Here is a 27,790-nt window from a genome sequence, read left to right on the forward strand (position 1 = left end):
TTCAGAAATGTGTGCATAAAAAGTAACCACAAAAATTAAATATCCTTACTAAAAGTTTATTGAGTAATATCAACTATAAATTTATTTTGTTACAATAAACGTTTTTCGCAGCACATACTTTTCTCTCTTTCACTTCATTCAGCTTTTCTTCTTCTTATCTCCTTTATATTATTGCCACTTTCCTGTTGGAAGAAAGATTCTTCTGAAGTATTTTATCAATTGAAACTCTTATTGGTATACTTAACTGATTTAAAATAATCTGCTAAAAACTAACAAAGTAATATAGTATCTGCATTTCCCACAAAATGCACCAATAAACCATATTACTTTTTACAAAGATAACTTGTTCTTCATTTCAGTGAAGCCATTAACATTATATTTCTGCAATTCCTCTTGAATATTCATCCTTTTATTGATGATGCTCTGTAGATAACTTATTACTGTTTGTCTTAATTCCCTGACAAATCAAGCGTGTATTGCCAAAAAAAAAAAATGGAATTTCTTCAGCATGGAGAAAGGAAATGGAATTTACGCTAGAGATAAGTACTTGAAATAGCCCATGATGGTGGTGTGTGTTTGTGGGCGGGGGGGGGGGGGTTGTGAGACTGCTGGATCTGGTGACAGCATCACAGGATTTGTCAGTAACCAAAATAGCCACCATCCGGAGACAGTGGAAATGCATTTTTAATCTAGGAAGTTGCCCAAAGTGGAATTTTCAGTTAAAGGAGCCACATAGAAGGTGATTTTAACCAACTCAGAGGCAACTCTGAAACAATGCCATAGCTGAAGAACATAAGAGCTGCAGAAGAGGGATGTCAGCAATGCATGGGAGAAATGTCAAGGGGTGTTTGAAGGAAGTAACATCAGACTGTAAGCCAGAGTTAAGAAGATAAATCAGATGAAAGTCAAATGAAATACTGCCACACATTTGGGATGGTGAACCAAACCTCTCTAGGATTGCATGACACTATTTAGAAGAGAACAATCTGATTAAATGTTGACCCCTACCTCTCGGATTCATTCCAATCATTCTCTTTCACAGGTATTCAGCTGCATTCTTACATAAGTATGTTCACTGATAATGTTCTTCTCACGGGATACTATCATTCCTTCTCTTTCTTCCCAGACAGGAACAAGAGCAGCAGCTTCTGGCCAACACCCATTTATCAATCATCTGCAGTGATGCTAGCATTTGTAGGGTTATCTTACCAGTGGCGCACCCAGGATTTAATCTTGGAGGAGGGTGAATTGAACGGATAAAAATATTTTTAATACAATGAATTTGCATTAAAAATATTTTTATCCGTTCAACTAAAATTCGTTAAATTTCATTCATTCAATAAAATTCATTAGGTAATTATAAAAATTTATTTAAAGAATAAAATCCAGTTTTCTTTTTACAAAGCTCTTGAATTATTTCAGTTGTGGTTACATTAATCTCTCTCTCTGTGTGTGTGTGTGTGTATATATATATATATATATATATATAAAATAAGTTTAATGACTATTACCGAGAGAAAAGATGGCAAGATATATTTAACAATATACTACTAGTTTACTAGTTTCGTTACAAGAACATCATCAGGTATCATACTCAAAGAAGTATATAAAAAACTACAGAGACTTAACATTGTACTAACAGAACAAGTGAAAAACAGTAGCATGTTTGAAAAAATGCAAGTATGAGTTCCATACAAACGAATACTACGCGCTGTCGCGAGTGCGCCAGTACTGAACAGAAGCAACGTGTGCGTCCGAGAGATTGTAACTTAGGCTGTTATTGATATGAGAGGAATCTAGAGAAATTTCTCTTGATTCAACAATCTTTCTTTCCAGTTCATCGTAGCACACATGGATATTAGCAGTTTGAGTCCAGTTTACAATGTGCTGGCGGCCTTCGTCTGAGTTAGCAGAAAAGAGAACGTGGCTAGAGAGAGCGCTAGCTCTAGTCCTGTTATAGGAGATATCTCTACGGTGTTCATCCAAACGTAGAAGGATGGATTTAGCAGTCTGTCCATAATATGGCTTTCCGCAATCACATAAAATCTTGTAGACTCCTGGAAACTGAGTAGGAAGATGTTTCTGTTTATATTGGCAAAGTAATGAACGAAGTTTTGGAAGCGTAGTGTAGCACGTTTTGAAGTTAAATTTCTTGAGAATGTTAGCCAGTTTTGGTGAAAGAGAGCTGATGTAAGGTAAGGAGATGAAGGCTCTTGGGAGAGGGGGATCTTCAGCAGTAGTTGAGTGCCTGGGGGAAAGAAATTTGTCAATCTTCTTTGGAGAGAAGCCATTGTTGATAAACGTTTTTTTAAGAAAACTGAGTTCATTTATAATTTCTGTTTCTTCTGTAAGTAATGATTTGGCTCGGTGGGCTAAAGTGGAAATAATACCACATTTTTGTGGGGGATAATGATGGGAGGAAGCATGAAGGTATCTGTCAGTATGAGTAGGCTTTCTAAAAATTGAGATTTTAATGTTCTCAGCACATCTGGTAAGTTTGAGGTCTAAAAAGGGAAGACAGTCATCCGATTCCAGTTCGAGGGTGAAAGAGATTTTTTCGTGGCATTTGTTTAGGTGGTCTAAAAATAAATAGAGGTTATTGACGCCGTCTTCCCAGATGAGGAAAATATCATCAATATATCTGAACCAGACTTTTGGTTTAAAGTGAAAGGAGTTAATAGCTTTTCCTTCAAATTCGTTGAGAAATATATCCGCAAGAATCGGAGAGAGTGGGCTGCCCATAGCCAGACCTGAGTTTTGTAAGTAGATCTTGTTGTCATATTTGAAGTATCCTGACTTTATGCAATGGGAGAGAAGAGCAAAGAGTTTTTTTGATAATTTATTCTTGAGAAGATCGAGGATTTCTTGAGCAGGAACATTTGTAAAGAGAGAAACAATATCAAAACTGGCCATTAAATCTGTTTTTTTAAGTTTGATGTCCTTGATTTTAGAAACAAAATCTGCAGAGTTTTTAATATGTGAAGAAGAAACTCCAGAAAGATTTCTTAGAAAACTCGCTAGAAATTTGGAGAGATTATAAGTGGGAGAGTGTATGCCCTCAACTATAGGTCTGAGTGGGCAGTTATTTTTGTGAATCTTGGCGAGACCATACAGTCGAGGTATCAAGGGATGAAGCGACCGAATTTACAATCAAGGGATGAAGTTATTTATCAAGGGATGAAGTTACAATCTCTCGGACGCACACGTTGCTTCTGTTCAGTACTGGCGCACTCGCGACAGCGCGTAGTATTCGTTTGTATGGAACTCATACTTGCATTTTTTCAAACATGCTACTGTTTTTCACTTGTTCTGTTAGTACAATGTTAAGTCTCTGTAGTTTTTTATATACTTCTTTGAGTATGATACCTGATGATGTTCTTGTAACGAAACTAGTAAACTAGTAGTATATTGTTAAATATATCTTGCCATCTTTTCTCTCGGTAATAGTCATTAAACTTATTTTATAATATTCCAACCGAGTTAAAATGAATTGTCAAAATATATATATATATATATATATATATATACATACATACATATATACATATATACATATATAGCAAAGCCAGTCCGTTCAATCGTGATTGTGTCACATGGTAGATCTTAAATAGGTTTTTAAAAGGTGTAAGTTAGAAAATGACCTTTCACTGACGCATGTTGTTACCGGAAGCATCGCAAATATTTTTAATAAGTTATAGATGTTAGGATATATCATTTTGTCACACTTTGAAACTGCATCAACAGCATTTTTGTATGGAGCTATTGCAAATGGTTTTTTTTTTCAAATTTCTTATACCACAACTTGAATTCGGCGTTCAAAATTGCTGGATTTGTATAAGGCAAATCTCCGGCATAAAATTCACACAATTGACGAAAATCTTCCATTTGGTAGAAGAGAAAAAAATCTATTTCAAAATGTTGCGGTGCAGAGTGAAACGTTCATGAAGTTGAGTCAACATTTGGTCAATAAATGGAATGAAATAGTTCTTCTGAAATACTCTTCTACAGAATCGGCTGTAACATTGGACCTTAATGTTTGTTTTGATGAAGTCCTTGGCTTTTTAATGTCAATATTAAAATTATTGGCTTTTATACATGCTTCATCGTAAATATCTTTAAATGAAGAACCTGGTGTTTCACGAACGGTATTTAATTGAGCCACATCATCATCAACAAAATTGTGGGCAATTATGAGGTAACTGTCAGATTTTTGCATTATTTTAGACAATGGTAAGGTGCATGCAAATATTTTTTGCAAGCTAAATAAAGATATTAATATTATAAACAACAAGGACATCCTGTCTTTTAGGGGTATTGAAGAAATTGTGTACCTTTTCAATTGTGCCAATGTAATTTCCTATTTGTCACAGATATTTCCAAGTGCCAAATTCAAACTATGTGATACACAATGAACATATAAAGCTTGTCGATATTATTATTACATAACATCTCCAGGCAATCCAAAGACATTCGAGGAAGGGCACTTACTCTACAATTCCGTCTTCACCAACCACAACTACAATTATCATCTACACCAACACTGTCTACCGCCAACCACTACCACTAATATTTTCACACACAATCACAAACATCCATGCCCATGACGGGATTCGAACTCGCAGCCTTTTGGCTGGAGAGTCAGCCAACCAGGCTGGATATACAGATAAAAAATTAAATTTTGTGGATAAAAATTAAAACAAAGTTTTAATTTTTATTAAACAAATAAATAAAATGATATAATTATGTTACTATTTACTTTTAATAAGATGGATGAGCTTCTCGACCTTGCAGAGTTGCTGGATATCTGACTCAATATTGGTCAATTTCAGTCGAAGATCGGCACACACACTAAGACGAATTCTGTATTTTGTTTTTATTTGAAGGAGCGATGAAAATCGTTTCTCACAAAGATAGGTTGTAGAAAACTGCATGACAATTTTCAACTTCAAATAATTCGGGAAATTCACTTCTCACTGAAGGCGAGATCCAGAATCGAGCCAAACCACGATCACGGAATTGCATTTTAAGCCCACTGTCACTTGAAAGCTCAATTAGCTGCTCTTTTTTCGATAATGAAATGTCGTTCTCGTGACTGTAAGCCTGAAATGGATCTTGAAATCACAGAAATTTCTTATAAAAAGTTATTCGGAAAATGTTTCCAAATTCTGTTTCAGAGTTTTGAGGTAGACACAAACCCTTTCCCAGTGGTTAAATTCTAAACTAATAAGTTTTGGGGGCCTATACAAAATAACCAATTGTATTTACCTTTTGAATACTATCCGGGGAAGCTCCAAACCTCCCAGTCCCTTTCATCACGCATTCGTAATCAGGAGACTGTTGATATTGACTTTATATACACATTCGAAACTTAACAATTGTTGAATAATAACACAATGTAGGCATAATTACCATAAAGGGAGAAAAGTCACAAAACAGAAAAATGTTCCTACAGACTAACCAACTGTATTTACCTTTGAATGCGATCCACTGGTTGAGTGTCCAGCAAGTCAGCAAATCTTTCTTTTCGTTAAGCGTATTAATATTATCGCATTGCATCTGATGGGAATTCTGTGTTTCTGTGAATTCGTTACAGACCTTTCTCTTCAGAAACTACACACAAACTGTCATTACAAACTCGTTTTGTATTATCACTGTCATACGAGATATTTGTCCATTTAAAGAAGGTACCAATGTACTTATCCATAATTGAAATACCGTACTTACTCGCATATAACTCTCACCCCTGATTACTTTTCGAAAAAAAGAAATCAAAGTTTCGCATATACCTCGCAAATGAAAAAAGCTGAAGCATGTTCAGAGCAGGGCGATAGTAACTTGCTCCCACGGTAAACAACACGCCCTCCCCCAATAGCCACTATATTGCAGAGGCAAGAAAAACAAGTACTTTTATTATGTCAGTGAATAAGGTATAAGCAGTTTGTGTAATATATTTCTCAACAAATAGTGCAATTAGAAACAACTGGGATAAAAATAAAATGATTAATAAATCACATCTTCTCATACAGAAACTATGCTGTATATATAGACTCAAGCAAAACCATATGTTGCACCAGCAAACACAGTATCTAACTAAAGTATTGTTATTAATTAGATTGTGTGAGTTTGCTCGCAGTAATAAAATTCAACCGAAAGTGTTAAAACTAAGATATATATATATATATATATATATATATATATATATATATATATATATATATATATATATATATATATATAGTGAATGCTGTTATAGCAGTTTCACATATTAGTGGAATTTGGTTGAAGGGAGTTAGCATTTCAACTCAATTGTCAGCTTAACTCACAACACATTTTGTCTAAGTATTACTTAGCACTTCTGAAGATATATTGAGCCTTGGTTGAAGGAAGAAAACCTTCAACAATAAAAATCAAGCAATTGGTTGAAATGTAGTCATGTGGACAACACATGTTCACTTCAAATCTGACAAAACAGCAAGGGAAGGTGGAAGCAATAAAACCATATTGTTTTTCACTTCACCCCTCTTTTATTACTTGTCATTCTGCCGCTATTTTTTTTTAAGTATTCATTTTATTTTAATAATTTTTACTTACTTGTTCAATTTTAATTTGTTTTGTTTGGATAATTAAAATATATAGATTTATTTGGTTAATTTAGGCCTGTGGACCACCTGTCCCATCGTTGCGGACCATAGGTTGAGAAACATTGCTATAGGGTTCTCTCACCTTATGTGATCCCTAATTCATAAGTAGTATAGAAATAGAAGACATGACACAACATAAATAAAAAATGAATTTTAATTAGGAAAAGTATTTTGGAAAATTTTCTAGTGTTTTTTAATTTTTTCTTTCTTTTTTTTTTCTGCGTGCACCACTGTATCTTACACTGAACAGGTAGTAGAAGAAACTTAAAAGAGTATAGTGTGCAGCTGATGTAAGGGACATGTGCACAGTTCGCAAATAGGACCCTATATGTGATCTTAACAGTACACCACCTGCATGTTGCTATACTTTCTCCAGGCACAATCTGGCAACGTAAGCAGTAGCATTGTTTATCAGCTGATCAAGAAGTCTCAAGAAGATGCATTGCCATCAGATTTAGTCCTATGTAATTTCTAGCAGCCAGCCTGCAGAAACTGTTTTACTGCTGTACCCTCAAATGGAGGAAGTACTGTCTCTCTAATTCATTTACAACAATGCCCTTGGACTGCACTGTAAGTGAGAAAGGGAAGGGGTGGGTATGGGAAACCAGAGACTGGACTCTGGAGATGAAACATGGAAGCAGGTATTTCATGCCTCCAATAAGCAGGAAAGTGGTATTTCAACAAGCGATGAACAACATCTGCCATTTAGAGAATTAGTTGATATTTCCTCAAAATAGAAAAAATTCACATATAAGGCAGCAATATAACTTCTGGCTACCCCAATCCAAGCACTAGCTCCAATCTAATAACTAAATTATTCTTTCTGGGATGACTGCCTTTATTCCCCATTCCTTTCAAAATTCTCAATCGTTATCCTAGCCTTGTGCCAATGTAGTCTAAGCTAAAAATGCAGCATACATTCAATAGCTCAAGCTAAAGCCTCTAGCCTCTCACTCAGCTAACTCTACAGCTGAGGGCACCTCAAATAGGACTTTGAGCTTTCACTAACATTATTCTACTTATTGTTTTGAGTGTTTTTAAGATGTCTCTGTGGACTACAATTTTGTAGCCTACAGAGACATCATCAAGGATAATTTATATCGCTGTTGATGTTTCTGTGATATAGATGAAATACAGGATCCACTCAACTTGTGTTTCTCAGTGATGTATTCATTCCATCAAACCTAATAAGTTTAAACCTAATAAGTTCAAACTAAGCCTAAATACTTAACTCTTAATCCATCTTGATATTCCTCTAGATCCTTTCCCTCATATATCAGCATCAAACACCAGCTGGCTTTGCTAATATTTCTTCTCCCATTCTAATTAAATGACCACATCACCTGAGATTAGTTCTGCTCAGACATTCCTGAATGCCAACAATAAATTCCTTCCTAATATCTTCATTTTTAATGTGCTTCTGTCACTGATGTCATCTGTTTGGTTTCCAAATTTTTCTCAGAACTGTCATATCTGAAGTCTCAAATTGTGGATCAACCATTTTACTCTAACTGAAATCTCCAATCCATAAGTTAAAAATAGCTTGAACACAGTCTTGTATTTTTATTTAGTGTTTCAATTAACTTCCCTCTTCTTCCATATAAATTTATTCAATTGACTTCTTACTAACTCCATTGTCCATTTTCATATTTAATTTGCCACCTTCACTGAAAGTTGTGTTAAACAGCTGAAATGTTTTATTTCTTTAGGTTCTCCATTCGAAAGGCAGTTGAAGTTTTTTGTGTTCCTATCTACATGTATTGTTTGGTCTTTTTACTGCTGATTTTCATGCCATATTTCTTACAGTAGATATTCAATTTAGTTAAGGAATTCTGCAAACTTGTACTGAATTTATAACATCTGCATAAAGTAAAGAACTGAGATTAATGTCTCCAACTTTGATATAGTTTAATGCCACTTTCCTTCATAATATGATCTATATAGATCAGGCCTGCACAACTTGATTGTCTTTGAGGGCCAAACCCAACTTGGACCACCTGACCAAGGGCCAGATCACTTCGGACCTTGAATCTTAAGACTAGTCATCAGCTAAACTTAAGTAAATTTGTTAGTAAGTCTACAGTAAATACTAATTAATATGCATATTTAATTTTTTTAGAAAGTTACAATTAAAATTATAATCAAAATTATTTACAAACAGATATAGTTGCAAAATTTCTCAATAAAAACCACTTAAACATAAACACAAAGTTTACTAATAATTTCACTGAGAATATCACACTTATTCTCAGTGAAATATTAGTGACTCACAACGTGACACATTGCATTTATCTGTTGCCACTATTTTATCAAAGTTTGGTGTCATGTTTGAAGTGGCTTTCTTAATATGGCCTCTAAATTGATAAAATAAACGCTGTTTGGTTTTGTTCAAGTTCATGACCGAAAATGTTTGTTCACAAGTATATGTGCTCCCAAACATACAAAATACTTGGTAGGCAGTATCCAACAAACTTTTAAATTTATCCTGATCCAGAATAGAATAAAACTCTTGTAAAGTACTCTCCCTATGCTTGACCCAATAGTTTGCGGAACACTGGAGATCAATAACTTCAATCTGGAGTTCGACAGGTAGATTTGCTGCTTCGACAGAAAATGGATCCTCAATCACTTTTATGGGACTTCGTCTTCATTACTCAATGGCATTCTTTTCTGAAACTCCTCACTTAGATGCGATATGTGCTTCTTATATTTTCCACCCACCATTGAATGATATTCTGATGGAATATTCTGTTGACAAGTTAAGAAATGTGACATATCCCCCTTAGCAAGTTGATTTTCAAACAAACTTAATTTCATTTTGAATGCCTTTATAAGACATTAACTTCAAGGAAAAACAAACTTATTTCATCCTTGAAGCTGTAAGTTAAGGTCATTCAAGTGACCCAAAATGTCACACAAGAAAAATAAATCTTGATTCCATTCTTCATCCATTATTTCTGGGAATTTTTCCATATCTTCTTGAGATTCCAAAAATTCAAATAGTTCATTTTTTAGAGCTACAAAGCGTGACAAAACTTTACCACGGCTCAACCAATGTACATCAGTGTGGTATGGTAAATGGTGCCAAGTACGGGAGTACTTGGCATCATTTTCTTCTAGAAATGCCTGAAACATTCTGTTTCAAACCCCGAGCTCAAATATAGTTGATCAGAGCAAATACTACTTTAATCACATGATCAAACTGCAAAACCTTTGAACGTAACACCTGCTGATGAATTAAGCAGTGAAATTTTGTCAACGGTTTACCTGCATACTGTTCAATAAATGTTACAATACCAACATTTTTTCCCCACATAGATGGAGCACCATCAGTGCAAACTGCTGCTAAATTCTTGAAATTTAAGGATAGTTTTTCGGTTACACACGTCTTTACCTTTTCTGCGATCTCCTTTCCTGTTGTTCTTCCTTTCATTGACACAAACCAGCAAGCTCCTCAAAATTCTTTTTAATGCCTCTTACATATATTAAAAGCTGTGCAGTATCTTTCACGTCAGTACTTTCATCCATAGCAAACGAATAATAGAGGAATTCACTAGCTGATTTTTGCAGGTTATCTTTAAGATCCTCAGCAATATCAGCAACCATGCGCTGATATTTTCAAAATTATTTTTCTTATCATCACACTTTTTTTTTTATCAACTCTCTCTCAGTAAATGATTTGCCGGCACAAACTATTTCTTGTGATTATTATAATTACGGCTATTATAGCCTGTTTTTGTTTAGGAGTGTCCCTTATTTAAATACATTGGCTATCAATACTCAAGAGGGGTATATATATATATATATATATATTTAGGGCATTATTGGTGAGTATAGAAGGCAATTAAGGTAGAATAAAAGAGGTGGAAAAATTTGGTACATACCTTTTTTGATTCTACGATGTCTTCCACTTCCATGATCTCGCTGAAGGTTGTTTACAAGCGGGGGGGGGGAGAGGGAGGGATCGTGAGGGTGTGTTTAGATGCGGGAAAATAAACAAATAAACACACTCCCACGCTCCCTCCCTCCCCCCCCGCTTGTAAACAATCTTCAGCGAGATCATGGAAGTGGAAGACATAGAATCAAAAAAGGTATGTACCAAATTTTTCCACCTCTTTTATTCTACCTTAATTGCCTTCTATACTCACCAATAATGCCCTAAATATATATACCCCTCTTGAGTATTGATAGCCAATGTATTTAAATAAGGGACACTCTTAAACAAAAACAGGCTATAATAGCCGTAATTATAATAATAGTGTTTAAGAGGAGTAACATGGGATTTTTCCCAGAGACTATACTTATTTCTTGTGATATTTTTAAGCTTACTTTTGTGGCAACTTCATTTGCAGATGTCACATTTTTAAAGGCTTGTTGCTCATCGCTAAGGACTTTCAATAACTTTGCTGCTTTTATTTGCTTTTCACTTGCATCCAACTTGCCAAGGTTAGGATGTTTCGATTCAAAATAACGTCTCAGATTGTACTCTTTCGGCACAGCGATAGATTCCCGGCAAACAATGCACTATTCTGTCCTTAAACAACCTAAAAAATTTTTTGTGTTTGTCCCCTCAGGGTTAAATGCTCGATGTTCCGAATCTATTTTACGCTTTTTACTTAAGCTCATTGTGTCGAGATTGACAATATTAATTACAAAAAACTAATGATGAAAAACTCACAATAATGCAAGTTACGATAACAACCAACCACTACACTGCCAAAGTCAGTCAAGGCACAGCCAACTTTGTGTAATACGATTCGTTCCAGTTCGCAGACATCGTCGTCATCACGGAGATGTAACTTTGAATTTCCCCGCAGCGACACTAGCGCTAACAAAACCTCGGAGCGAATGTAATAATTTGTTATTAAATACGACAGTGGGAATAACTCCAAATGCAATTTATTGTCGAGTTGAAAGAAACATGATTGTGACATTAATCGCATGAACGTAAACATGCAGAGTCTTAGTAAAAATTTAATTCAGCGCTAGGAAAAAATCGTCTAATTTCATATTCCCCCGTATGATTAAATAATTTCAATCAGGCAGACGGGCCAAAATAAATAGCCTGTTGTGCAGGCCTGATATAGATGATGAGTAACAGTTTAGATAATGTGCTCTCTTGTCTCACACAGGAATTTAACAATCTTCCTGTATCTCTTTCAATTCAAACTTCTATATAACAAGACTGTATCACTCCAAACAACATTCCATTTACACCACAAACAGATCAATTATTTTGACCTGTTTGTGGTGTAAATGGAATCATTGCAGCATTTTGAATTTTTCTCTTGGAATCTTGTCATATGTCTTCTACAGCTCTATAAAAGTTAAATACGGACCCATGTTATATTCCCATCTATCTGTTTGTCTTAAAGAGAAAATCTGATTTTGACTTCCACTATTTGGCCTGAACCCAACTTATATTTCTCTGTTCATTTTCCCCAATTTTTCTTAGTCTTTTCTAATTAAGTATGCTTGAATAAATCTTACCTGGAACTTTCAGTAGAAATTCAGCACATTGAGTTTGAATTCCCTTTTTATACATGAATATCATGAGAGCTCTACTCTAATTTAGAAGTTAACCTTCTGACCAAGTTTTCTGAATCATGTACAGCCACTGTAAAACTCTCATACTTCCATGTTTTTATTGCATTTCAGTTTTCATATTGTTTTTATCATTTGGATTTCTTTTAGAATACTCTTTTCTCCATTTGTCACCTTCCTAATATTTATTTTTTGCATTCTTACCAGTCTTCCCAAGATTTTTATTTAGCTACTTTTGCAAACTGCTTCACTTTCTTACATTTTTCTCCATATTCATTTAGGGCATCTGCTGACTCATGTGTTAGGAACTTTTGATATTCTTTTTATTTTTTCAAGACAGCCTCTTTAACATCTTGTGTCCACCATAGAGTTCTGATTTTTTCTATCCTTGCAGAGAACTTCACCACATGCCTCTCTCTCTCTCTCTTGGTGAATCAACCAATGTTATCTGCAAAGTCTGCTACTATGTCTCCAAGGTTTAATTATTGTTTTCAAACTCATTCATTTTTCTTCAGGCAATATTTGTATATGCAGTCTACAGTTCACCTCTGAAAGCTGCTTAACTCTGATTATTTTATACAACTTTCTTACATATCTTATGATATTGATTTTATGATATTTTCTTATGATTTGAGAGGCAATAAATATTCTATGAGGAAGAATGTAAAGGAGTTGTTAGAAGAGGCAAAACTGAAGAGCAAGAAGGTGAAGATTGTAAGTCTCCTACCACGCTATGATAGAGGTGAACTGAGGAGGTGGACTATGCAAGATTAATCTTAATGAAGGATGATGATCACGAGGAGACAGAAGCAGATAAAATAGTTGAGTTACTGAGTGTATCACCCTAGTGAGGTTACTGTTTTTAACATATGTGACACTGATGTGGGAACAGAGGTGGATGAATTGGAAATTCTTAGGATATTGCAGAATCGCAATGTAAATACAGCTGTGGGATTAGATGAGATATCAGCTAGGATTTTGAAAGAATGTGCAAGGGAATTGGCAATGTCTCTGACTAGACTCTTAAGGGAGGTTCTAAGACAGCAGTAGCAAATTATAGACCAATCCGTATCTCAGGCATGGTGGTAAAAGTATTAGAAAAATTGGTCAAAAAGAGAATTCAAGAATGGGTAGATAAAAATCTAATACTGTATGAGGGTCAACATGGATTTGTGAAGGAACGGTCATGCCTTAGTAATTTACTAACTTTTTATAAGAGTAACAGCTGAGTTGGATAAAGGAAATGGCTGCACGATGATTTTGCAAAGGCTGGACAGAATACTGCATGAAACTGTGTTACACAAATTAGAACAAATGGGCATGGATGGATGGACATAACACTGATTAAGTGGATAAGAGTATGGCTGTGGACATATATCAAAAAGTGGTATATGGAGGGACAGAATCGAGGCAAAAAACAGGTGACTAGTGGTGTGCTGCAAGGTTCAGTGCTGGGACCATTGCTGTTTAATTTGTACATAAATGATATAGTAGATATTGTTAGATTTGTACATAAATGAAATAATCTGAAGGAAATATTCAGTTGTTTGCTGATGATGCGAAGTTAGATAGAATAGTAGTTAATCAATACGATGTGGAGAGTCTGGAGGACTATTTAACTAGGTTATCAGTATGGGCAAAAGTTAATGGTGTCAGTTTGTGTCAATGGGTATGGAGAAATGTAAAGTTATGCATTTTGGGAAAAATAGATTATAAGCTGTGTATCACATTGATGGCACTGTACCCCAGGAAATAGATGAAGCTAGAGATTTAGGGATGGTGATGATAGACAGAGAGTTAAAGTGTAGAGGACATATTGCTAAGGTAGCTCATAAGATTACTTGGCTATTGAAGAACACATTAACAAGTAGAGATAAGGAAGTTGTTATTCCTCTTTATAAGGCCTTGATATGTCCACATCTGGATTAATGTGCTCAAGTCAGGTCCCCTGAGTTTCTTGGGGATGAGGAAGCAGTGGAGAGGATTCTAAGGCAAGTGATTTGTGGAATGTTCTCTATGAGGATAGATTGAGGGTGTATGGATTGCCGAAGTTGGTTGATAGGAGAAAAAGAGGGTATATGATAGAAACATAAGTTGCTTGCAGGGTTTTATAAGATTGATGCATGGGAAATGTTTCAGCACTTGGCTAGAGGGACGACAACAAGGGATCATTCCTGGAAATTGAATAAAGGTGTGGTTAGTAGGGAGTGAGGAGTAGATTTTTTGCTTGGAGAGTTGTGAATGAGTGGAATGGGTTACCAGACTCAGTTGTGGGTACTTTATCTGTTAATGGGCTCAAGGAGATGTATGATAGATTGGATCTCCTGTGATGAGTCTTCAGACTCCATGGAGGTGCCCGTATATGGTCTTATTATTATTATTATTATTTGTCACCTCCAGGGAGTCCAAAGACTCACCGAGGATCAGTATGTGTTCTGAACAGACATCCAGAAGGGTCTTACCATTATCAGCTTTGCTACATTCTCTAAATTTTCCCAACACATTTCTATACATCTGTTATTCATTTTCTACTCTGCTATTTAGATCTTCAACAGACCCACTGTTAGCACAAAAAGATTGTCCACTTATTCCCTAGTGAAACCTTCTGTTGGACTATAGTCACAAATAAGTCTAAGTATCCAATTCCCAATTTTGATGTTTGCCCATATCATTAATATTGCCTGCCATTCAAGAATATTATCTTTTTTTTTTTCTTTGTTTGGTGTTGAAGACTACAGGTACTCCTTCCTTTCTCTCTGACTATTGCTGTCTGAATATAACCTCTTGTAGTTATTGGCAAGCATCTGATGTTATAATCTCTGTTAGGTAAGTGTGGTGTTTCTCTAATTCTTCTGCCAGTTCCACTTATTTTCCATTGATACTTCTCATGTTTATGGTGGCAATCTTGGATTCTGTTGATGAATCAAGACCATCAACAAATAAAAAAATAATTATATGTATTTAATTAGACTAAACATAAAGGGATATAAAAGATAAATTTCAAATTAATAAATATAAAACTATTTTGATCCAACACTTTATGATTACTAAAATGATTATCTCTGAGGTCTCCTTTTTACAATTATGGAATATTAATAATTCAGACATTGACCCACACTATTACTGACTTATTTCACAAATTCATGAATATTAGACTGAATATCATATTTCTAAGAAAACAATTTTTCTAAATGTCTTACAAACAAAATATGTCAAGAAAACTGGGCTCTTCTTCATTTGTGCTGATTTTGTTCAGATTGTCTAACTCCATCACTTGTTTCTGAATAGCAATTCATTTATCATAAGGGTTAAAAAAATTAAAAAAAAAAACTTTCTTTTTAATATTTTTTTGAATGTTGAAATAGAACACCCATTGAGTATCTCTGAAATTTCTGGTATCATCCATTTAATATATTATTAATCTGTCAGCCATAAGATTCACCTTTGCTTAGAGGTGAATCGCTTTAAACAAGATCAGGTATCAATTCAAACTTTTCCCTGTCTCTCAAATGACTTCGAAACTGACACTATTTGGGTCCAGCTGTCACTTTCCCATGAATTTCTTCAATATACTGTGTTTAGCTAGATGAAAGCAAAAAGTTGATAAAAGAGATCATAGTGTTAGCAAAATGAGTGTATATTATTATTCCTGACACCTCCAAGGAGTCCGAAGACTCATCGTGGGAGGATACCTACAACTGTCTCAACCACTACATCGAACTTCTACTACGAATATTTATAATATTTACAAGCAACTGTATTTCTGTACATTTAACAAATACTGTGAACTAAATAAATACCACTGAAATTATTTCAGATATCAGATAAGTAAAGTTTAATCTAAATCAAAATTTTTTAACATAAATATCAATTAGTAATCATGCACATGGCAAGTACCAATAATATATCAGGAAAGACAGAAAGAAAAGAATGGGGGGAGGAGTGTTATTGATGATAGCTGATGAACTGTAGCCAAAGAGAATAGAAGTTCAACTCCAGGATAGTGAAAATAGCACATTTGAGGCTATCTGGTGTGAGATGGAGGTCAGCAGAACAAATTTACAGTTGGGTGCTGCTATAGACCAGGTGATGGAATAGATGATGGAAACAGTATGCAGAATGAGTGGAGGACAGGTAATTATTATGGGGGATTTCAACTATGGTAACATTGATTGGAGGGAGGAGAGGACAAACGGGAGGAAGGAAATGAATTTTATGCAGTTACTAAGGGATAACTACCTGAGACAGCATTGTATACTGGGGATTCGAGAGTGCTTGACCTAGTAACTGCATCTGAGAAATTGACTATTATGAATATGACCATATTGCCACTAATTGGTGAGAGTGATCATAAGGTCTTGACCTGGGAAGTGGCTAAATGTGTGGAATTTTCAATTAAGACAGGTACATGTGGAATGACTGGGCTGGTAAGTATAACAAACTTAGAAGATTGCTTGGATCAGTGCCAGGGCATGTTAAACTGCAAAGACTGGATTTTGATAGTGCATGGGAAGTGGTTAAGGAGCATTTGAGGACGGTAATAGCTGACTGCATACCTAAAGTCTGGAGAGTAAATCAAGTGGAAGTTAAATGGATGAATAACACCATTAAGCTTGATGCAAAAAAAAGAAACAATTGTGGATGAAATTTAAGGTGAAAGGTGACCTGCAGGCACACGAACAGTACAAAGCACAGGCCAGAAGTGTAACTAGTGTGGTAAGAAAAGCAAAAGCAGATTATGAAAGCAAATTAGCAATGCAAGCTAAAGTGAATCCCAAACAGTTCTTTCAATATGCTGCAAGTAAAAAAAAAAGGATATGGCAAACTGATTCTAAGGAATGCCGATGGCAGGGAGGTAACTGAATAAGCAGAAATAGTAGAATTACTAAGCGAACGCTTTGAGAGTATATCATCCAGGCTGTGATATTGCAGGAATGAGAGAATGAATGGCTGATACTGTAATTGAAGTGAATGAAAATGGAGGTGAATAGTATATTACAGAACCTTAATGTAAATACATCTGTGGGATTGGATGGTATACCAGCTCGAGTCTTACATGAAGCGGCAAAGGAATTGTCAGTTCCCTTGATCATATTGTTTAATTTAAGTCTCAGCTCTGGGTTAGTCCAGAGGAGGTGGAAAGAGGGGAAAATAGCTCCATTACATAAAGGAGGTTCCAAGACTGCAGTTGCAAATTACCGACCGATCAGCATATCAGGAATCGTTGTCAAGGTTTTGGAGAAATTAGTCAAGAGCAAAATACAGGAATGGATAGATGAAAATGGGATACTGTATGGAGAATAGCATGGCTTTGTGAAGGGTAGATCATGCGTCAATATCTTGCTCACGTTTTATAGTACAGTGACGGCTGAACTGGATAAGGGTAATGGATTTACAGTAATACTGCTGGACTTTGCTAAGGCCTTTGACAGGATACCACATGGAATTCTAATCAGTAAACTTCAGCACATGGTGATGGATATAGGGTTGGTGAGATAGATAGGAGTGTGGGTTGATGGAGAGATGTCAGAGAGCAGTTTATTCAGGAGAGGAGTCCAAAAGAAGGCCCGTTACTCATGGTGTGCTGCAGGATTCTGTTCTTGGACCACTGCTGTTTAATTTGTTCATTAATGATATAGGAAAGAATCTGAGAGGAACTGTTCATTTAATTGCTGATGATGCAAAGTTGGATAGAGCAATACTGAACGCACATGATGTCAAAATTTTGCAGGATGATTTGGATAGATTGACAGTCTGCGCTAATGAGAATGGATGTCAGTTTAATGTAGCAAAGGGTAAGGTTATGCATTTTGGGATGAAAAAATTAGCAGCAGTATATCACATTGGTGGAACTGTACTCCAGGAGGTTGACGAAGCCAGAGATTTGGGTGTGTTGGTGAATAGGGAGTTGAAGTTTAGGAGGAACATAGCAGAAGTGGCTAAATCAGATCACTTGGTTACTGAAGAATACTTTGACGAGCAGAGATAAAGAACAATAAGCAAGTTATTGTTCCTCTTTATTGAGCCTTGATAAGACCCCATCTTGACCACTGTGCCCAGATCTGGGCCTCCGGGTTTCTTTCTGATGTGGAGGAGGTAGAGAGGATCTAGAGGCGAGTGACCACGATGATAGCTGGTCTATAGAATGAAACTTATGAGAACAGGTTGAAGATCTGTGGGTTACAGAAATTGGTTGATAGGCAGAAAAGGGATGATGTGATTGAGAAATTCAAATTACTGAAGGGTTTTTACAAGATTAATTCAGAGGAAAATTTTCAGAACAGGTCTGGTGATAGGAGAACTAGGGACCATCCATGGAAACTGTGCAAGAGCGTAGTTAGCAAGGGTGTTAGAACTAGGTTTTTTACTTGGAGAGTGGTGAATGAGTGGAATAAGCTGCCAGAGTTTGTTGTGGGTGCCATGACTGTAAATGAGTTCAAAGCAAAGTATGATAGATATTGTGCAAATGCTGAATAGTTATTCTTGATATGATGAGTCTAAGGACTCCTTGGAGTCGCCCATAATATAATAATCTACCCTATAGATATAAAATGATAAGCATTTTTATGTAACACTTTTGTGTAATGTTTTTTGTCCGGCTTCATAATATAATATATTGACAATTGACATTTATGTCTTTAGGGGTGAAGCAAGATGCTTTTCATATTCCCCACTATCTGTTGCATTTGCAGTGAGGGTAAAATTTATGAGCAGTTTGCTCGCCCTGATTGGGCATGGAGATTATGAGTCACTACAGGAAGTTAAAATGACTTTTGGTCTTTTATATTTAAATATGTCCATTGCCTCATTAGGCAGCAGCTTGCTGAACTAAATCGTTGGCATGTATAAACGTCTTTAGGAAGAACTTAGATGCTAAAGAGTGGAGGAAAGAGAAAATATAGGGAATATTTGTATCTCTATGAAGTTGATTGTTTCTAACATACCATGGGGCATTCAGAATCATTCTCAAGCACTTGTTCTGTACTCGTTCTATTTTGATAATGTTAGTTGTAGAGGTGTGGCTCCAGGCTGGAGAGGCGTAGGTGATGATAGGACAAATCGTCATCTGGTATAGCTGCAATTTGATTCTGTTACTTAGCTTGCTATTTCTATTAATTGGCGGATAGATCTGAGCGATGGCTTTAGATGCCTTTGTACACGCAGACTTGATGTGTTGGTTGAAAGTTAGCTTTTTTGTTGAGAATTACACCCAGGTATTTTGTTTCTGTCTGCCAGGAAATTTTAGTATTGAATAGTAACACATCTCCTGCAGGAGATATTGGCCTTTTTGAAAAAAGAATGGCTGAGCTTTTTTGGGGGTTGACTTCCAATCTCCATGTGGAGAACCAACCCTCCAACTTTAGAAGGTTTTTTTGAAGCTTTCTGGTAATGAAATATGGTCGGAGAGATCTGGTTAGTATTGCTGTATCGTCTGCATACAGGGCCATGATGAAAGACATCGGGTTGTGCGGGATGTCGGACATGTATATAGAAAACAGCAATGAAGCTAGTAGGGATCCCTGTGGCATTCCAGCGAAGATATGACGCTGGAATGAGGTAGAACCATTGATTTTGACTTGTATTGAGCTATTCTGAAGATATGAATGGATTAGATGAACCATTTTTAGTGAAATACCAGCTGAGATAAGTTTGTGTAGGAGTCCGAAATGCCAAATTTTGTCAAATGCTTTGGATAGGTCTAGAAAAACAGCTCCTGTGCACTGGCACCAGTTATAGCTGATGGTGATGTATTCCACAATTCTGTGGATTTGCTAGGTAGTACTATGGTGTTGCCAAAAACTGAACTGTTCTTTAGGGAGGATGTTTAGGTCATTCACTGAGGTTTGGAGTCATGAGAGGATGACCTTCTCCGCAACCTTATCCAGGTTGGAGATAAGACTGATTGGACGATAATTTTGTGGTAGGTGTGGGTCCTTGCCTGGCTTATGTATAGGGATTACATCAGCCAGTTTCCAGGCGGAAGGAAAATAGTGACATCTTAAGATTGCATTTATTATAATTGTCAGGTGCAACTACAGCTTTTCGAGGCAACATCTTGATCACCCTGTTTGAAATGCCATCTGGTCCAGGAGCTTTTTTGTTCTTTAATTAATAATATTATATATTTCACCAGGTGATGTGAGTGCAATGTGGTCAGTACTGGTATCAGGAAGTTTGAGTGATTGTATGACCTGTCTGTGAATTTTGTATATGTGATTGAAGTCTAGATTTCCATATGCTGGTTTGCACTACTCTTCCAAATTTCTTACCATGGCCTCCACATCAGTGTGTACAAGGCCCTGGTCAGAGAGTATTGGGGGAAGAGATTTGCCTTTGTTTTTGATATTTCTTAGTAATACCCAGACAGAGTGATCAGTAGGTGAGATAGAGGCTAACTTTTCTTCCCATAGATGGTTTCGGTGAGACTTGAGTGCATCTCTCACAGCCCCAGTAAGTCTGTTTAGATTTGTTTTATCTTGTGGTGCACGAGTGTTATAAAATCTTTTCCTGGCTCTGTTTTTTTCCCTGATCAAGTTCATAATGTCTTCAGGCAAACGACCAGGCTTGTGGACAGATTTGTAGAGGGTGGCTACTGTTATGGCAGAGTTAATTAGTTGGGAGAGGCTTGTAACTGCAGATTTTATGTCTTCTTTTGTACATATGTGAGGAACAGGGCCAATACTATTCCTGAGCACTTCCGACACTCTTTCCCATGATATATAGGAGTGTGGGGGAGTATACAGGTATTCTTGTCTTCCTATCTGAAGTAGTATTGGGTTGTGATCAGATGACAACTCATTTAATGATTTTAGACTGTATTGAAGATTAATATCCCGCAGGATAGCTATAACCAGGATGTCCGCAGTTCCAAACGTACTAAGATGAGTTGGTTCGGTGGGGCCTGCCACAACAACATTGTTTGATCCTATGAATTGGAAAGGATGCAACCATTCTTGTTGGTGATCTGCAATTCCATGCAGGGTGCATCTCTCACCCTGCATGGTATTGCAGATCTTGGAGTTCAGATCCCTGGCTATAATGATGGATTCTCTGATGCATAAGATGGCATTTAGGTCAGAGTGTAGTAGAGTTTTTAAAGGTGGGTTGTAAGCAGAGTAAATTTTCAGTCTGCGAGCCGAGCTGGTGAACACCTCCACACCCGTGATCTCAAGATTAGCGGTTGGAGGGTTGTTCACAGAATTGTGCTTGATGTAATTTTAATGAAGATGGCAGTGCCACCACCTCTATAGGCCAATTTATCATCACTTCTGTATAGGCAGTAACCCCTTATTTTAGGGTTATCTGAGGGTCTTAGATGTGATTCATTGATTATTATAACATGGGGTTGATATCTGTTAGTGAAGTCTTGAAACTCCAGAATTTTGTTTCTTAGGCCATTTGCATTCCATGCAATGATCTGCAAAGAGGCTGGAATAAGTTTGTTTCTACTCATCAATTAGTGTGTGAGGATGGCCTGTGTTTCACGGAGAAATCTTTTGGTGGAGGTTGCTGAAGGGTTTGATAAGCTGAAGTCTTGTAGCATGTTGGCTAGAGAGGCTGTAATAACAGCTGTTATGGTTGTAGGTGCTGATTTGTTGTACAGGTGACATCAGCATAACTTCTTATTTGCTTTTGGTTCACTCTATCTTTGAAGGTCTCTGACTGTGGATGCTGAGTCTCTGGACATGGTGCAGGGGCCTCTGGTGTTCTTGTACTAGAGGAAGAGGACTGTTTGGCTGATTCCATCCGTCTATTTTTTGGGTGCCGAATGCATCCCTTGTAGTTGGCAGGATGTGGGGCCACCGCAGTTGGCACATTTAGCCAGGATTGTTTTCGGCTTTGTGCAGATATTGGTTGGGTGGCTGTCCCTACATTTCAAACATTTAAATTCAGCTTTACATAATTTCTGGGCATGGCCAAACTTTTGACACCTATGGCACTGCCCAGAAGATGCCCTTTTTCAGAGTGGCTCTGGTGTGACAGTGAGCCCGCAGATTGTTTTCAAGTTGTAGATATTTTTATATATGTTATGAATCTCTACGAGGACTAACGGCATGGGAGACTTGTTGGATCCAGGGGCACGCCAGCCATATGTGCAATGTGTGCACACAGGCACCAGGATAGTAAAGGCGCCATAGAGCAGGAAATACTTAAAAAAAAAACGTTTTTTTTTAAAGTGATTTTTTTATTGGAGGGGGGAGATAGGGGTGCCAAATAAAGTTTTGCACACAGGTGCCGGACACTACTGGCGCGTCCCTGGTTGGATCTGTACATTCTGCTGACCTTAACTGGAGGTAGATCCAGTAAATTAAGATCAGCAACTATATCTTCTGTATCAATGTCTTCACAGATGCCACGGAGGACCACTTTTAAATTTTTCTCCGAGCTGAGCGAAAAGGTATGATATTGTATACCTCTATTGTCCATTTCTTTTGTTAGTCGACTGTAGTCTATCACTGTTGTAGGATATATCTTTATTCCTTCCGTGCGTAGAGGCTTAAGTGCTGTGAGGACATCATGTTGGAAGCTTAATGGATTTTTTACAACACTCAAAAAGGATTAAAATAGAATTTAATACTTCCTATATTTCGTCCAAGTCACTAGGACATCTATGGGGATTACAAAAACAACTAATGTAACATGCACAGAAATATCATACAATACTAAGCCCAACCATGTGGGTTACACTAAAGTCCTATCTAGGTGGAGCACCCTCTAAGGGCGGTAGTAGGTTGCCTGGAATGTAAGGTGGGACCGCTGGTGATGAGTGTTTCCCAAATCTTCGGAAGCTTAATGCAACTGTATTTATTAAGAATTGGTTGGTTTCTGAGAGCTGCTGCTGCTTCTAAGAAAAGTCTCTCTTTCTTGAATTTGCTGTGGTGGAGCATGGTGGTTTTCTTCCATCATACCCTGTGGGTGGTGTCCAAAACATGATCAGCCAAGCCTGAATGACCATAGTTGTGTTTGCAGATGTAAGACTTGTGTTCCTTCAGGCGGATGGATGCTAATCTGCCTGTCTGTCCAAAGTATGTCAGCTTACAGGAACAGGGTACTTTGTAAACTCCAGGCAGAGAGAGAGGAGGGAACTGATCTTTCGTAGAACGGATAAGGGTAGCAAGTTTGCAGTGAGGCTTATATGCTGTGTGTAGGTTGTACTTTTTTAGAATCTTGGCTATTTTTTTGGATGTGCCACGGATGTAGGGTATGGTGATGGCATTTTTAAAATCTTGTTGACGAGAAGGATGAGGAATGGGGGAGGAGTTGATTATTTTTTTGATACTATGATCGCTGTAGCCATTGGAGAGGAAAGTGCTGTGTATGTGGTTAAGCTCAGTAGTGAGGGCGGTTCCACTGGAACAAAGATTGTGGGCTTTCTTGGTAAGAGTTTTAATAATGCCATATTGTTGAGAGGGGTGGTGGTGGGAGAGTTTGTGAATGTATCTGCCTGTGTGTGTGGGTATTCTGTATACACTGAAGGCAAGTGTATCATTAGGCAGGCGTGTGACTAAGGTGTCTAGGAAGGGTAAACAATTGTTCTTTTTCCTTTTCCATAGTAAACTGGATTCTTGGATGTAGGCTATTGAGATGACTGAGGAAGGAGTCTAACGTGTCTGGGCCATGAGGCCAAATAGAGAACACATCATCTACATATCTTAGCCAGATAGAAGGTTTGAGTGGGGCTGAGTCTATGGCTCGTTTTTCAAAATCTTTCATATAGAAATTGGCAAGGGGGGGGGGGTGAGAACCCATGGCGGCTCCCTCTATCTGCTTGTAGATTTTGTTCTTCCAAGAGTAATACCCAGAGTTAATGGCAAAGGAAAAGAGATCTAAGATGTCAGAAGGAAAAATGTTTTCTAAGAGAGATAAGGTGTCAGTTAATGGTAAACCAAGAGGAGATATCAAAGCTTACCAATATGTCTGCATTATTAAAGGTTAAATTTTCTGTGAGGGCTTAAAGTGGGTCGAGTTTTTTATATAGGAAGTGGACCTTCCGGTGAGGGGGGGGTCAGAGAGTTGGCCAGCTGTTTAGACAGTCTGTAGCAAGGTGCATTGGTGGTATCTACTATAAGCCTGAGTGGGGAATTGGGTTTGTCAATTTTTGGTAAACCGTATATATTCGGGGGGGGGGGGGACGGGAGCGGAAAGGTTTAAGTTTTATCATGATGTAAGGGCGCCAGGAAGATACTTTTTAAAGTAAGATTTTTAATTTCTTAACTTGTGTTTTTGTGAGGTCGTGTTCTAGCGGGATGCAGGTAGCGCGATCGTGGAGGATAATATTCATTTTACGATTGTATTCACTGGTATTAAGAACGACTGTGGCATTACCCTTATCCGCTCTGGTGATGACGATACTTTTTTCTTTCCGTAGTTTCAGGAGAGCCGTGCGTTGGGCATATGATAAATTACTTTTTTGGAGGCGAAAAGAACAATTGTTTACCCTTCCTAGATACCTTAGTCACACGCCTGCCTAATGATACACTTGCCTTCACTGTATACAGAAAACCCACACACAGGCAGATACATTCACAAACTCTCCCACCACCACCCCTCTCAACAATACGGCATTATTAAAACTCTTACAAAGAGAGCTCACAATCTCTGTTCCAGTGGAACCGCCCTCACTACTGAGCTTAACCACATACACAGCACTTTCCTCTCCAATGGCTACAGCGATCACAGTATCAAAAAAATAATCAGTTCCTCCCCCATTCCCCGTCCTTCTCGTCAACAAGATTTTAAAAATGCCATCACCATACCCTACATCCGTGGCACATCCGAAAAAATAGCCAAGATTCTAAAAAAGTACAACCTGCACACAGCATATAAGCCTCACCGCAAACTTGCTACCCTTATCCATTCTACGAAAGATCAGCTCCCTCCTCTCTCTCTCTGCCTGGAGTTTATAAAGTACCCTGTTCCTGTAAGCTGGCATACTTTGGACAGACAGGCAGATCAGCATCCATCTGCCTGGAGGAACACAAGTCTTACATCTGTAAACACAACTATGGTCATTCAGGCTTGGCTGACCATGTTTTGGACACCACCCACAGGGTATGATGGAAGAAAACCACCATGCTCCACCACAGCAAATTCAAGAAAGAGAGACTTTTCTTAGAAGCAGCAGCAGCTCTCAGAAACCAACCAAATCTTAATAAATACGGTTGCATTAAGCTTCCGAAGATTTGGGAAACACTCATCACCAGCGGTCCCACCTTACATTCCAGGCAACCTACTACCGTCCTTAGAGGGTGCTCCAGCTAGATAGGACTTTAGTGTCACCCACATGGTTGGGCTTAGTATTGTATGATATTTCTGTGCATGTTACATTAGTTGTTTTTGTAATCCCCATAGATGTCCTAGTGACTTGGACGAAATATAGGAAGTATTAAATTCTATTTTAATCTTTATTCCTTCATCCACATTTTTGGCCTTTACATAGTCAATGTGTAGGTTGGACATTGTTGATCTTAAAGCTGCCCATCTCTGCTTCTCTCGTAGTATAATCGGAGGCACCTTTTTTTTTGGGAGAAGCAGTGGTGTTCAAAATTTGACCATCTTGTTCCATTGTGAAGTCTTTGAGTGGTTCATCTGTTGTTCTCCGCTTTTTACATACGCGGACTTCTTGAATATCAGAAGCAGTGGGGTTTGCCGATTCTGACTGATCTTCCATAATCTTGGCATCAACGTCTGTGATACTTGCTGGGGAACTTATCATAAAGTTTCACCTTTCCTGGCCAATTTTTGTTGGGTAGTTCGCCCAGTCTGATAAATTTCCGATATACAGTACTTCTTCAAACGTTGTCCCATTTGGCTGCTGTTCCATATCTGTCAATGTGGACCTAAAAAAAAAAAAAACGCTTACCGTGCAGTTGTAGCCTTACCGGCACTTCTGCAGGACTCTGAACTGCTTTGGTAAGAGCACTGATTCAAAATTGCATGATCTTCAAGACACATAATAAACGCAAACACATAAAACCCAAAACTCATTTCGTAATCGTAATATTGATGTGGGTAGTGTAATTATTTTTATATAAAAAATTCGAGGAAAATAATACATTTTTTTTTAAATAGAAAAATATTAAATGTTGCACTATTTTTTTAATAGAAAAATTTTAAACGTTGCACTATTTTTATAGATACATAAGACAAAGCTAATATTGAACAAAAATGGCTGTTTTCAAGTCTTAGCAAGTAGTGCAACATGAGGGCAACTCGGAAGTAGTGCAAGAAGGGACAACTCGCGGCAAGGTGGTGCAAGCTCGGAGCATCTGATCCAAAAATAACCAGCTTACCAGATCAGAGAACTGGCTGACCAGCCCAGAACTGGGGGGTTAGGCGCCATACGGAACCGCCCTTTCGAGTGTTCAAAATTCTAGTCATTAGAATTCAAGGAGAACCGGCCTGCCAGTCAGGAACTTGGGGGGGGGGGCGTCTCCCCCTAGTAATAATAATAATATTGTTACTATGCAACACCCCCAAGGCCTCCTCGTGGGGAGGGCACACCACTCCACTACAACTCGCTATCATATATAATTTCTTGTTGTTGTTCTTCTTCTTCTTCTTAAGTAGCTTTCCAACCTGGAGGTTAGCAATCATGGTACACTAGTTTCCATATCATATTTAAACATTGGTCTACTACTGTAATCAGACCCAAAGAAACAGTTTAGTGTTCACAATTAGCGGGACAAGATAATATTCTATGTCTTTAAATATGTGTGTTAAAGAGGTTAGCGTGTTTCTGGGAGAAAAAATCTTCCACCATCATAGCGATTGGCTAGATAGCTCACTTCTGAAAAACTCTGATAGCGGTTCTTCGCGTCATTGACAGGATTCGAACCCATGTCTTGCCAAACAACGGGCTCAGTCAAAATCATCTCAGTTAAGGAGGATCAATAGCCATAATTATGAAACAAACTAATTACAAGAATTCTAATGTATAAAAAATTGAAAACAAGATTCATGATTCATAATTGTAAATTACATAATAAATTACTTGCTTCTATATAAGCCTAGCTAACTGCATTGAAGTAGAAAAAAAAAAAACTTCAAAGAGGTTTCTTGCATCCTAGATGAAATTCAATCTCTGGATATGCAATCTAATTTACTTAAGAATTATAGTGTTATTTTTTTTTTTAAAAAAAAGGCATTACTTTTTAGCCTATCCCTGCACGAAAAATAATGCACAAAGGCATCTGAATTTCTGCTGTTACTCACATGAACAAAATCAGCTTCGAATATATCTGCTTTGGTAGCACAAATATTCATTATATATAAAATTCAGTTCTATTGTGATTTTCACATAATTTCATATCACACAGACTTGGTTACCTGTCCAGATGTCATCTCTTCATCACGTTTCTTTTGGGTTTCTGTTTTATTCACATATTCACTGTGTTTATGCAACCACATAGCTAAGTATTCTACAGGATCAGCAGGCCTTTTGATAGCTACTTCGGCCAAAGCTTCTTGCAAAAACCATCCAAATATTTTATATAGATACTCTCTTTCCATCGAGTTTAAGGCTCAAAATTCAAAATTATTATATTTCTATTTATATCAAATGAGATATTTCTAAAATGACCAACAAAAGTCTATTACAATGG

General features: G+C 37.2%; 1 protein-coding gene across 1 annotated transcript; it reads right to left on the minus strand.

Annotated features, from left to right (window-relative positions):
* Positions 1–74: 74 nt before the first annotated feature.
* Positions 75–27,790, minus strand: LOC150102646 (DPY30 domain-containing protein 1-like). Its single transcript, XM_090399078.1, has 2 exons — positions 27,516–27,790; positions 75–182 (listed from the first exon to the last, which is right to left on the minus strand). Exons 1-2 carry the CDS (start codon positions 27,696–27,698, stop codon positions 135–137), a joined length of 231 nt encoding a protein of 76 aa, XP_090255204.1. The 5' UTR covers positions 27,699–27,790; the 3' UTR covers positions 75–134.

This window comes from Typopeltis vanoorti, chromosome 10, assembly GCF_054136105.1.
Source record: "Typopeltis vanoorti isolate ZY-2024b chromosome 10, IOZ_Tvanoo_1.0, whole genome shotgun sequence".
NCBI lineage: Eukaryota > Metazoa > Arthropoda > Arachnida > Uropygi > Thelyphonidae > Typopeltis > Typopeltis vanoorti.